At 41.5% G+C, this 13,426-nt stretch overlaps 1 protein-coding gene across 1 annotated transcript in view; it reads left to right on the top strand.

The window, feature by feature from the left end:
- kcnh8 (potassium voltage-gated channel, subfamily H (eag-related), member 8) overlaps nt 1–13,426 on the top strand; it is a 42,712-nt gene that overhangs the window by 23,267 nt on the left and 6,019 nt on the right. Inside the window, 6 exon segments of the mRNA XM_034545194.1 lie at nt 793–997; nt 3,051–3,260; nt 6,138–6,337; nt 7,305–7,554; nt 11,717–11,931; nt 12,889–12,927. Coding sequence (XP_034401085.1) covers nt 793–997; nt 3,051–3,260; nt 6,138–6,337; nt 7,305–7,554; nt 11,717–11,931; nt 12,889–12,927 — 1,119 coding nt within the window.

Below are 13,426 nucleotides of genomic sequence, written 5' to 3'. Positions count from 1 at the left end.
GGCAAGCCACATATGATAGACTGTCGGTGGAGATTGCCTAAGGAGCAGGTGCACAATAGATGACATTCACATCACAGCTGCAGTGGGAAAAGTGTAAAAGGGAACTTTGAGGGAACATTGTGTGTCAGTCTAGGGAAGCGTGGCAAAAGTATTTCAGCTTGTTCGAGTGAAAGAACGAGTGAGCATAGACAGAAAAATCTGTATGATGATAGAGAGCATTGCAGATAGAAAAAATAGTAAAAGAAAACACTCCTGTGAGCAACTGATTGCTCTAATTTGGCGTTTTATAATCAAGGACTCCTTCATCAGAAAATCTTCATATAGATCATAATGTTGATGTATTTGCAAGCATTTGTCGAGCTCTAATTATAGAATATGAGAGAATATGAGCAGCCAGTAATGTTAGAGAGGACATGAAGCATGGTTAAGAGCTTTTCACCACTCCAGGCAGTGTTATTAGCGTGTGTGTGCTGGTTTATCACTCTTCCCCTGAGATTAACTGTCTGTAAAACGGGGAGACGTTTGGCGCCTGCTCCTCACTTTCACAGTTTCTGTTTCACTCTCTTCATATCTTTGTATCCTGTACATCATCATCAATTCTTAAGAAATGAACAATGAGTTGTGTAGTTGTGGTTCTTGATCTCTGCTTAGCAAGGAATACACATGTTTCCATCAGGAGCTATAGTTGTGGAGAGGGAGGTGAAGACAATACAGGGTTTTAGTTGCACTTTCAATGTAGGCCTCAACATCCTTTGAATAAGCTCACCTCGGGTGCTTGTTCTTTGTCCCCAGGTGTCAGTGGTCCACCTGTTAAAAACAGTACGTCTGCTCCGTTTGCTGCGGCTGCTCCAGAAGATGGACCGCTACTCGCAGCACAGCACAGTGGTCCTGACGCTGCTGATGTCCATGTTCGCCCTGCTGGCCCACTGGATGGCCTGCATCTGGTACATTATCGGCAAGATGGAGATGGAGGCCAACGCCTACAACTGGGATATCGGTGAGTGAAGGACAATAATGTCAAAAAACACCTCCAAGTTCAGTTTTTGATGTTTGAAAACTAAATGGAGAAATGTAGTGTGATCCACAACATCCCTTCTTCCATTACCACTGATAGGCACCATACCAAAACCAGGAAGTGTATCTGCAGGAGCTTAGATTAGTGTGAGTGATGATTGTTGCAGCTCTGTGGACAGCTCTAAAAATGGTATTAGAGGGCATCTCGAGTGACCATTTGTGATCAGACATCACTTCCCCACTGCGAATACACACGGACATCATTCCGTTTATAAAGACCAAATGCATTGTTGTTTCTAACTGGCGGCAATGCACTTCCCTTGCTTAGTCTGCAGGAAACTCAAAGAAGAAAAAGAAATCAAAACAATACAGACGGTGTCTATTTATTTTCGTGTTTTAGGCAAACCAAAACGGCCAAGATTGAGAACATCACTTTACATAATTTGATCCGCACGTATGAGTACGTACTTACGCTCACGCAAAGGATGTCAGTTCCCCGTGGCCCAGGACACAATCACATACAGACTGCTAAAGGAATGTGGCCATATGCGGTTAAATTGAGTCATCGGAGCTCAATGTGTCCTCCATGTGTCTTGGGTGCATTCAAATTTGCGATTGCATTACCCAAGACGCATGTTAATTAATTCTAGGTGTGAACAGGGCTTTTGTGCTGATTCAGCACAAAACATGACACATACATGATGCTCAAGGAATGAGGGCCTTGCAGCATCAACCATGGTGACAATGGGTTGAGACAGAACGCACTGAAAACCAGTTGAGGCTTTAGTTGAGAGATTTTATAGAAGGCTGGGGCTTAATCTCAGTCCTGCCAACAATGGTTCTGAAAAGCTATCAATGGTTATCAAGGTTAATGTTTATGTACAACCAGGTGTAGATACACGGTAATAATACAATATTCCCCATAGAACAATCGACATGACCCCAACTATTGTTGAGAGGTCCCTGCTAAAAAATATGTTATGGAATCATCATGCTTCATTATGTTGAGTGGGTGTTTGTCTGGGTCCCCTAATATTTAAGCTAACTGCTAAATTAAGTTTATCATTACAGCATCGATTTTATTGATTTCTTAAGTCTGTTGTAAAATATGTATTGGATGGAAAATATGACAGCAACAATTCCATCAGCTGTGTGTGTGCGCGCTTCCATGCAGGTGCTTGTGTGTGCTGTAAAATTGACTGAGCGAATGGCATGATTGCTCTTGTAATTCCCCCTCAGCCTCCTGGTCCCTCGTATAATGAGGCACCCTGGGATGATCTCTGGTCAGTATCGATGAGCTGCACTGCTTGCAATTACCTCGCCCCATTGCTTCCGTAACTGGTTCCGGGTCAGCATTGACTGGGTCATGAGAACAATGCAGATTTTTCTCCACCAATTACTGCATTTCTCTGTGAGGCAGGATTAATGTGTTGTATCCTAAGTATGTATTTCTGATGCTGAACTGAATGTTGAAGTCAGGCAGCTATGAGGGGTGTCCATCCAATTACCATTCATCAGTGTCTGTAGGAGACTCTCCTGGGATCAGCTGCGTGTCTGCACACTGCGCTGACCAGGGATCAGTTTTGGTTCCTCAGCATCTGATCTGCTTCCACTGTTAAATACTTCACTCTAGATGTAGCACAGAGGAAAGCACTGCTCACTACAACTTCCATAACTATGAAAACAATGCCGTTAGCTTTGTCTGCATCTGTATGCTTCATTGCAATGCGCTTTAAGATGAACACTGCAGCTCTTTGTAAAACAAAAACTAATCACGCGGTGCATTTGGAGTGATAGAATTGAGACTTTCAGTGAGGCTAGGAGATTGGAAACTATGAAAGATGGAAGGTTTTGTATAAAGACATCTTCTTTTTTTTTATTGCTGCAAATACTGCTCAGAACAGATACGGTGTCCTTATGTTCTCTCAAGTTTGCCTCTTAATGACCATACTCTGAAAAAACACAATGAGAGTTTGATACCAGCTATAACCATCAATTTCCCCTTCCATCCATCATTATCCCCATTTAATAAACAGGATGGCTCCATGAGCTGGGGAAGCGTCTGGAGATGCCGTACTATGCCATAGGCGGCGTGAATGGGACCGGCAGTGGCCCCGCCATCCGCAGCGTCTACATCGCCTCCCTCTACTTCACCCTCAGCAGTCTGACCAGCGTGGGCTTCGGCAATGTGTCGGCCAACACTGACATCGAGAAGATTTTCTCTGTTTGCGTCATGCTTATAGGAGGTACACAGAATGCACACATCAGCGTTCACGTGCATGTTATGTTATGTTAGGTTTTGAGGTCACATTAAGGTCGGTCCACAGTGATTTGGAAATGACTCTCTTTGTGTCTTATAGCATATAGAATCATACTGTGGAATTACATTTACATATACTGCTAATCCATGATATCTTGGTTTAAAGATTTAAAAGTAATATGGACAGAATCTGATACCAATATGACATGTAGACAGTCTTATTTTCTTCCAGTGGCAAGTATATTAAACAGACCTTTGCAAGATGGTCTGATCCAGTTAAAACTGGATTGTTACTCTATGTTTGGATTTTGGGGATGAATAGAAAACACCATGACGGGGTTTTCCCTGTAGACGCTCCCCACACTGGTTCGGCTAAAAAGTGAAATGTCTCTGGCTGCCTGGGGGCAGTGGAAGTCAAAAACCACACATACATACACACAACCGTGCCGTCCCTTGTGTTCACGCAAAATGAAAACTAACACAAAACATATTTATAGCAGCGCATAGGTCAAATGCAATGGGTTTGTGGAAGGAATTTAGTAACTGTAAATGCCTAAAGAGGAACAATGGCACATGTCAGAAAAAGTAGTCAGTGACAAAAAGGTGACTAGTCATGTAGTCTGTGTTCAGATGTGTGGAATGTACCTGTGGCACAGCTGGAAAGTGAACGTGATTAGGAGAATACATTATCTGTGGGCGTCTAAAAGGCAGGTATCTGTCAAACCAATTAAATCAGCTCCGCTCGGTTCTGACAGTGATGTTCCCGTCTGGGAGGCTGCAAGACATGAATGTAAATACAGTCTTTAGCTGGTTGAATGGTTTATCGGTTTATTTGATCGCGTAAATTCACAGCTTCCAAGTGAAATTATTCGCAATCATATTTACATGGCAGAAATATTTATTTTGATTATCCAAATTGGGTTTTTGAAAATCTAGATTTTTTTTTTGTCTGGATTTTTATCAGGTGGAGACTGTCATACAGCGTGCAATATGTAAAACTCATCACTTATGAGTGCAAATCTTATTACCGTTTAACTCTATTGTCAATATGGCTGCAAGCATACCATACGAGCTGGGTGATTTTTGAAAGGTCTGTTTGAATGTGAAGACATGAAAATAATAATAATAATAATCCACTTTGTTTATAGAGCACCTTCTATACAAGGAGTATTTCAAAGGGCTTTTATCAACTCAGTCATTCAACCCTCGGGCTGTGAGCTCATTCACCTAAAAGGGGCGTTGTTTGCAGCATATGACCAATCACAAAACAGTCAGTAAAGGGACACATTTTAAAAATTAAAATAAAACTATGTTATCTGAAAAATTGCTGCCGAATGCAGGAAGAACAGCAGGCTAAAAACTGTGTGAATGGGTAAATTAATAGATCTATAATATCACTCCTTCATCTACAGTACTATGGATCACTATGTGAAATCTGTTAAATTAATATGTTGCTTGGATGCATTCTTATGCACTCCGGCGGGGTGAAACGGACTTGGGAGGAAATGAAAAAGTAAATATAAAAACAGAATTCAAAGCAGTTAGTGTCACGGGAGAACGGCAAGAAGAGGACCCAAACGCTGACAAATAGTGAACAAAGGCAACTTTAATGCTTGCAGGAAAAATCCAGAGAACTACCTCACCCCGTGACCTATGGTGATCCTAACAGGACGAACTGACAAAGGGGAAAGACACAAACAGGGATTAAATACACAGGGCTGGTGCAGGTGATTGAACACAGGAGGAAACAATCAGGGACATGGCAGACAATCACAAGGACAGGAAGAGGAGGGAAAAAGAGGACACGAGAGATAAGGACTTCACAATAAAACAGGAAACACAAAACAAACTACAGATCCTGACAGTTAGAAGGTTTACTTCCATAATTTATAATCACCCACAGAGTACATTAAAGTAACTGCAGCAAAGTAACGCTGCATCCGGTTTGTGACCCTGAGACACGACTCCGACATGTCACACTGCAATGCACGGCTCAAGAAGCTGACACACGTGTGAATATATTATATGAATATATGATGAGAGAATATATACAGATTTTCTTATATATTTGCTCCCAAGTCCATTTCAAACCACCAGGGTTACAGATGAAAGAATAAGGCTAAAATGTTGTCACACACTTCATTAGAACACATCTGCAACACATAAACTTAACATAATACACACATGTATATCATCAGATATCGTGCTGTAGATGACACAGTAATATTACAAATCTATTAATTTACACATTCACACAGTCAGAAGTGTATTGCCAGCTGTCTTTTTGCAAGTGTCTGTTGCTTTTAGTCTGTATTATGACTTTAATTTCTTTGTATTTGTGTAATATTAATTTTAGATCTATGTACTGAGCTTTGATTGGTCAGTAGGTTGGGCTTTTATATGAGTTGATCTCTTATCTCCAACACAACCTGCTCTGAAGCAGATTAGGTGTTCAGCACAAGTAACCATGGTAATTTATCTAGGTGAGGAGTGAACCTCCTTCGTGGAACTGAAAACCCAGAGTAAACCCTGAATAATCTCAAATCCTGCTTCGTGAAACAGGCCTCTGGTTTGAGCGTATCCCAGTCATCCCATTAATGTTGTACTGCTCTCTTCACTGTTACTGAAACAAGCCCTGCTGTTTCTCCTCCCACACTTTGGCACCGTCGAGTTTACAGTAAGGCACAACAAAAAAATATGTCCCTGCTGGTGCCATGCTTCTGGTATTAAAACGGCAAAAGGTTTTTTCCTATTTTGTATCGCTGTCTATTTCACACTGTTTCATTCATGCTTATGCTCCGATATTGCTCCCCTGTCAAACTCTACCTTATCCATTTCCCGTTCTCTCTTTCTACACCTGCAGCACTGATGCATGCATTGGTCTTTGGTAATGTAACAGCCATTATCCAGAGGATGTACTCACGCTGGTCCCAGTACCACACCAGAACCAAAGACCTCAAGGACTTCATACGTGTCCATCACCTGCCGCAGAGCATCAAGCAGCGAATGTTGGAGTATTTTCAGACAACCTGGTCGGTCAACAACGGCATCGACTGCAATGAGGTACCACACACACACATATACATTTACATTAGTATAAATCCTCACCATCCTTTTCTTTCTTTTTTGCCAGCATACAGGGATCAATAATTCATTTGAAAGATCACATATTTCTCAATCCTCATCATCCACATTCAAACCCATCATACAAGTGGTAATATGATCAATACTACATGATCCTCTTCGACGTGTGTCCCTCAGCACTGACTGACAGGGAGGGAACAGAAGACAAGAACAGAAAACGGTCTTACATGGTCATTTGTGTATGACAGGATATTTTGTAAACCCTGGGGTTTGAACCCTTCAAGAACACAATTTCTTGACAAACGCAGGGAAAAAGAGGCAACCAGTTAGTCGTCTAATAGCAGCTCGTCCCTCCAGGCTGTGAATGCCTGCGAGACAGCTGTCAGAGCCCAGTCCAGCGCTTAGATGGAGTGATGATGATGAATCCCAGACAGATGAATTATATATGGACTTGTTGATTAAAGTCAGCCTGGCTCTGATGACTCATTGATAACTCTATGTGACGGTGAGCTCCAGGTCTTAGTCCCGACAAGGAGATGGACAGATTGGTGATATGCTATGGTTTGTCTTTTTTGTGTAAGGGGCCTTTTCAGATTATATTTGCTGTTATGTGTGAAGCAATGAACAATCGTCTTGGCTTTGTTTATAGCAATGTCCTGAAACAGGGAGGTTTCTGACTTTTGTCTGAAGTTTTTTCTTAAAAAGAAAGAAATATAGGGTGTTGTGTAGATTGTAAAAAACACTCTGAGGCAAACAATTGACTTTGGGTTATGTGAATAAACTTGACTTGACACTAATGTTTCCTATGGTACAATGGCTTAGGAATCCAATCAAAGGCAACCAAGGCTGGAAATGCAATCACTGAGTTGCAGCATGGATGTGCTTTCTCAGCTGTTGTGCTCTCAGTCTAGCCTCTCTCTCTTTCTCCCTCCTATCATCTGTACAGCTGCTGAAGGACTTCCCGGACGAGCTGCGATCAGACATCACCATGCACCTTAACAAGGAGATCCTGGAGCTGTCACTGTTTGCCTCTGCCAGTCGCGGCTGCCTGCGCTCCCTCTCGCTGCACATCAAGACCTCCTTCTGCGCTCCCGGAGAGTACCTCCTCCGACAGGGCGACGCACTCCAAGCCATCTTCTTTGTCTGCTCCGGATCCATGGAGGTGCTAAAAGACGGCATGGTGCTGGCCATCCTGGGTACGATAAAGGAATGGAAGGGGAAGAAGGATTATAATTTTACAAAGAAACCCTTGGCAACAAGCTTCATAATAAAGCTCTGTGTGGCTTATTGTGATAAAGCTGGTATATGAGCACCATTGTTTAGAACTAGGAGAATCACTGTAGCCTAAAGGCTGCAGATCACTCTCAGGGCCTGTTGTTATTAAACTCCCGGAAAAGCCACCCTAGATAGATGTTTTTTTAAATATCATTTTCAAGCAGTTGTTTAAAGACTATGCATGCAAAATGGGGGAGCTGGTTTAATAATTAGGTGAGAATTAGGTGATGTTGAAAACAGACACAAACATTGAACCACAGATTGTGTTATTATATTTACAGTATACATTATGTTATATACACTATTCAGAGCATCCAATGATCGTCCAATCCCATACAGGTTAAGCCAGTCCAGTATATGTCTAGGTTATGGTCAAGTCGGTTCTGCAGCATTGTAATTCAGTCCTGTCCAGTTTTATCAGTGTTGTTCGGTTCTGTCGAGTCCATTTCATCAGTGCAATTCACCGGTGTCAGGTCATTTCTCTTTCATCTAGTCTCGGCCAGTGCAGTGCTGTGCGGGCCAGTCCAAGGTCGATGAAATCAGCCCTTAGAGGCTGCTCAAAGCCACATTTGTATGTTTTAGTTGCAGTGTTAAATTAATGTTTGATTTGCAAAGGCAACAGCTAATTACTATGTCACTTGCCAGAATTAACTTGTTTGCATTCTACAGAAACAGAATAATATCAAACTTTAAAAAGTGTATTTCAGTGGTTGGATAACCCTGGAATCAGCATTTCCAGATTGCTGTGGTGCTAAAATAGAAATTCTCATTAATGGAGAAACGAGGTTGTGAAACATTTCCTAAAGCTGCAATTCAGCTCAAACAAATAACATATTTTTGGTCTTTATTATACTATAATAATCCTAATAATAAAAAGAGTTGTGGTGTTAATGCAGTAGGGGTCATTATGAGACATTCTAATGAAAAAATGTATTAGATTATATAATATAATATTATTATATATTATATCAAAGAAAGGACTGTTGAGAGAAACGACTGAAAAAAAGATTAGATATGTATTTATATTTAACCTAGATGAAGAAATTGGTCCAGCAGACACTTCGACCACAGCAGGTGGACACACCAGTTTATCTATTGATGATCTCGTCACTGGTGTTTCTAAAACCTGTGCAAAAGCAACCAAATGCATTTTTGTAATATCAAAAGCTCTTAGTTAGCATAAAGACTGGAAGCAGTGGCAAACAGCTGGCTCTGTCCAGAACTATCTTTCTGGTATCTTAGTACTGTTCTCCTCTTCATTTAAAGACGACTTGGAAAATTGGTTTAGGAACTGATGCTGCTCTTCTCACAGAAAATTACCATCTTCACACCCTTCCTTCAATACATCTGCACAAACTTCTATAGCTGTCGGATAATTTCCTGTTTAAGTTATGCACGCAAATTGTGTGATAGTCTGAGAATGTAATGAAAAGCCCCAAAGACATCATGCAGGTCTCACAGGAAACAAGATGTGAACATCCCTCAGTCTAGTTGTATTTCCAACCCTCACGTCTGCTGTGTAACACAACCTCTTGTACTGAGTGACCTTAATGGCTTTTGCTATCTGACCTTCATGACACAGAGTTATAGACCAATCTGGCACAAGTGTGTGTGTGTGAATGTGTGTGTCTGTGCGTGTGTGTGTGTGTGTGTGTATCTGAGTGTGCGTCTGAGTGTGTGTCTGTGTTCGTAAGCGAAAGCAAGAACTATCTGAATCTGAACCTCCATTCATCACACTGTCTCTATTGGTGCAGCACTTAAATCTTTATCTCAGTTGTGTGTGTGTGTGTGTAGCATGAAAGAAAGAAAGAAAGAAAGAAAGAGCAGGAGGGGCTGCAGGATGAGAGGAACTGATAAGAGAAAAGAAAAGGTGGGAAGGAGGAAAGTTGACAGTGAGTTTGAAAGAGGAGACTTCAGCCGAGTCAAGATGTGGAGGGGAAGGAAAGAAGGGGAGGAAGACGGGGCCAAATATTGGAGAAAGGAATGAAAGAGGAAAAAGGATGGAAAAAAGAAAGGGAAAATAAAAGAAAAGAAGAAGGAAAGGAAGCTAGGAAGAAAACTGGAAGAAAAGACAGAAAACTCAAAGTAGAGAAATGAGAAAGGCAGGAAACAGCGAACATAGAAAGAGGAAAGAAGGAAAATATGGAGGAAAATAAGGAAGGAAAGAATTAAATGAAAAGTAGGCAGTCGGGAAGTAAGAGGATATAAAAAAAAAAACAGGGAATGAAGCCAGAAAGTATGGGAGGAAAGGAAAGTAAACAAGGAAAGAGACAGGAAAGAAGAGAGACAATGGAACGGACGGAGAGGAGAAAAAGTGAGTCAGATATGAAGAAGAGGAGGAGGAGGAGGAGGAGGAATCTAGAAACAGGGAGGGAGATAAGTAATGGTTGAGGCGAGGAGTGGACTGAGAGATAGGCGCTAAAGAGAGAGAGAGGGAGGGTGGGACGGGGTGGGAGGGGAGGGGAGAAGAACAGTCACGACTGCCGCTCCATCAGCCTCGGTGTAATAGAGCAGCGCTCACAGTTCCCAATGACCATAATGAATATTTTATCATTGCTTAAGGGGCATTAACACTAACGTGGTACTCCGCACAGCTTCGTCCTGAATGAAAACAGGAAACAGTTGTCAGCACCACTTCAATCAAACAGTCAAATTTACTAAAAACAGTGAGAGTGATTGTGTTTTATGAATAATAGTCTCCTCATATTCTGTACATTTACAGTCTACTTAATTCTGTTCTTTTTTTGGTTTTATGGTGTAAACATTACCGAACAATAGCTCATGAGTTTCATCTCTTTTGCTCCATTACGTTCTTGATGCGTTCAGATGACCGAGTTGTGCTTTTAACGTCATCTGACAAGTAAGTGACGGTTGATTGGCAACAGACAAAAGCGTTAATGTGTAGAACATGTAAAGGAAAGCTTGTTGTCAGCTGTATTTATTTGATGTTGCCTTTATTTTGATGTATACTCAAAAACAAAGCTGCAACAAGATGAAATAGAAGTTGCCTCTTCCACAACTGAACCACAACAGTCCCAGTTGGCTAAACACTTTTAATGATGTGGAAGGACATCTTCTTGATGCCAATTTAATTTCCTCACGTTTTCCTCAGTTATGACTCCCTGGTTTTAGTCGAAAGAAATAGGCCGTGATACAGTTAGTTACACTAAACATTAATGAGTGACTTAAATCCAACAAAACATAACCCAAAGGCTAGATTATGGTAGACCCAAGAGAATAATATGGCAACAATTCAAACCAAATTTTCAGCCATAGTGGTCAGATGATAACTTATACTATTGTATAATGTATTGCTTAGTAAATAATGTCATTAATGCTTTGTTAGTCAGTTTTAAGTGATTAATAAGAACTTGTTTTGGGGGTCAGGCTGGTGTTTATCCTCTCCTAGGATTACACTTGCTTTGTCTTTGTAGCTTTTTAGTTTATCAATTAATCATTTGACCACTTAGTTGAACCAAAATGCTTATATTTTGTGGTCGGCTGTAGCTCATTTTGTGGTCGTCTCGTAGCCGGTTCGATCCCCGCTCTCCCCCATAGTTGCATGTCTAAGTGTCCTTGAGCAAGACACTGAACTCCTAGTTGCTCCCCGGGCGCTTCACTGCTCCTTAATAACTGAGGATGGGTCAAATGCAGAGAAGAATTTCCCCACGGGGATCAATAAAAGTGTACATTTCTTTCTTCTTTCTTTTCTTATTTAAATTGTATTAACATTTACAACTGCAGGCTTGGTGGATTCTAAAACAAAAAAGAATCCTTTATTAAAGTAATTTATAATAGCGAAGGACTTAATAATGTTTTCTGTTGACTCATTGGAAAGTGACAAACCTGTGGAATTAAAAACATGAGGGCAGGATGACAGGTGTTCTTCCTAATCCCGCAGCTTCATGCTGATCCAAACCCTGTCACACACTCCAGCCTGCACTCTCCCAGAGAAGCTTTTTAATAAATGGAAGATCAGAAGCATGTCTACATTAGAGAAACTACAGAGACTACATCCTCATCCCCTCTGACCTAGGCTGTGAGCCCTTACTCTGACCAATGTCCACGTCTCTCTCTGAGCAGGTAAAGGCGACCTGATCGGGGCAAACCTGTCCTTAGATGACCGAGTGATAAAAACCAACGCGGACGTGAAAGCCCTGACCTACTGTGACCTGCAGTGTGTTAACCTCAGGGGGCTGTACGAGGTGTTGGATCTTTACCCTGAATACTCGCACCACTTCATCCAGGACATCCAACAGGACCTCACATACAATCTGAGGGAGGGACAAGAGACCCATGTAAGTACATCCAATGAGTATTGATTACTAAATGCACCAGACTCACATGTCATTTTGTTGTTCCCTCAAACTTTTGTAAACTTAACTTTTTTCAGAGTTTTTGTTTTGTTTTAATAATCTGCATAAACTCTGATGATTCCTGATTTATTAATTTTTTTGCCATGGAAAAAAAAACACAGAAATGAATGAGCTCTATAAGCCCAGCAATGCATGACAAGCACTTTCCACACAACACAATTTCTCTTTTTTTGACGGTATACTGCAATAAGTTATGAGAAGGCAAGAAGGGTTGGAGTGGGGAGGGTAAGACATGGACTTTGAGGGTGGCTGGAGTACACAAGAGTGTGTGTGTGTGTGTGTGTGTGTGTGTGTGTGTGTGTGTGTGTGTGTGTGTGTGTGTGTGTGTGTGTGTGTGTGTGTGTGTGTGTGTGTGTGTGTGTGTGTGTGTGTGACGAGATAGAAAGAGAGGGTCAGAGGGCAGAAATAGCCGGGGCACTTATAGTCAGGTATTTCAGTCTCTCTAGCTCAAACACAACTGGACCACCTACACCAACACATAAACACACTCACACACCACACACACACACACACATACGCACGTATGCAAACTACCTGCCGCAGGGCTTTTAGGTAAAGCTAATGTGCAGAGGGGCAGCCCACATCTCAGGACTGTAAGGAGGCGGAGGATGTGTTTGTGGCTGAGAGGGGAGATTGCTTGAATATTAGTGTTTGATATATGAACACAACACACTTTTATCAGTGTGCTGAGGTGAATTATTTTCCATCGTTGGATCACCTCAAGCAATATAGTCTTAATATATATAGTGTATTGTCTAATTTACTGCTGAGCGTTGCGAAATAACTCCACCACTTAACACTGAGAGAAGAAAGGCCATATATTGATTGCTTTTTCCCGCAGTTCATTTACTGTATATTTCCTCTCTGGCTCTCTTTCAGATTAAGGCCCGACTCTCTGCAGCAGCTCTTGTTACTCAGGTAATGCTTCGCCAGCACTGTAACACTCTCAAACACGGATTGATGATTACCAATCTAAAGGCAATACTCCCCACTGTGAGACGTGCACCAGTTACTCAAAAGGCGTGTCCGACCTCGATCACCTTCCCCTAATTGTTGATACTTGCCCGCAATAGGAACAAATAAAACTCTATTAACATTCAACCGCAGATACATTTTTCTAAATCTATGAAAAGTCTGCAGGACGACCTGGTAGTCGACCCGCTGATAATGGACTCAATCACTATTTTGGACTTAATGATTTTGATGGAGAGATTCTTTGTATTGGTAGATTTAAGAAGGAGAAAGATCAATTCTGACTGTGTTGGCAGTCATTAAATCATTCTTCCTCAGAATAGCCATTAACCTCATGCGGGTGTTGGCTTCCTTTGAGAGAGTTGGGTCACCGTCTGCTGATCTATAGGTTACTGTTACATGTTACTTCATTATTTCTGTTGTTACCTAATTGTATCCTCATTTT

The sequence above is a fragment of the Cyclopterus lumpus genome, chromosome 11 (genome assembly GCF_009769545.1).
Source record: "Cyclopterus lumpus isolate fCycLum1 chromosome 11, fCycLum1.pri, whole genome shotgun sequence".
NCBI classification, from domain to species: Eukaryota; Metazoa; Chordata; class Actinopteri; order Perciformes; family Cyclopteridae; genus Cyclopterus; species Cyclopterus lumpus.
The sequence above is the reverse complement of the archived record's forward strand: the minus strand, read 5'-3'. Positions and strand labels throughout refer to the sequence as shown.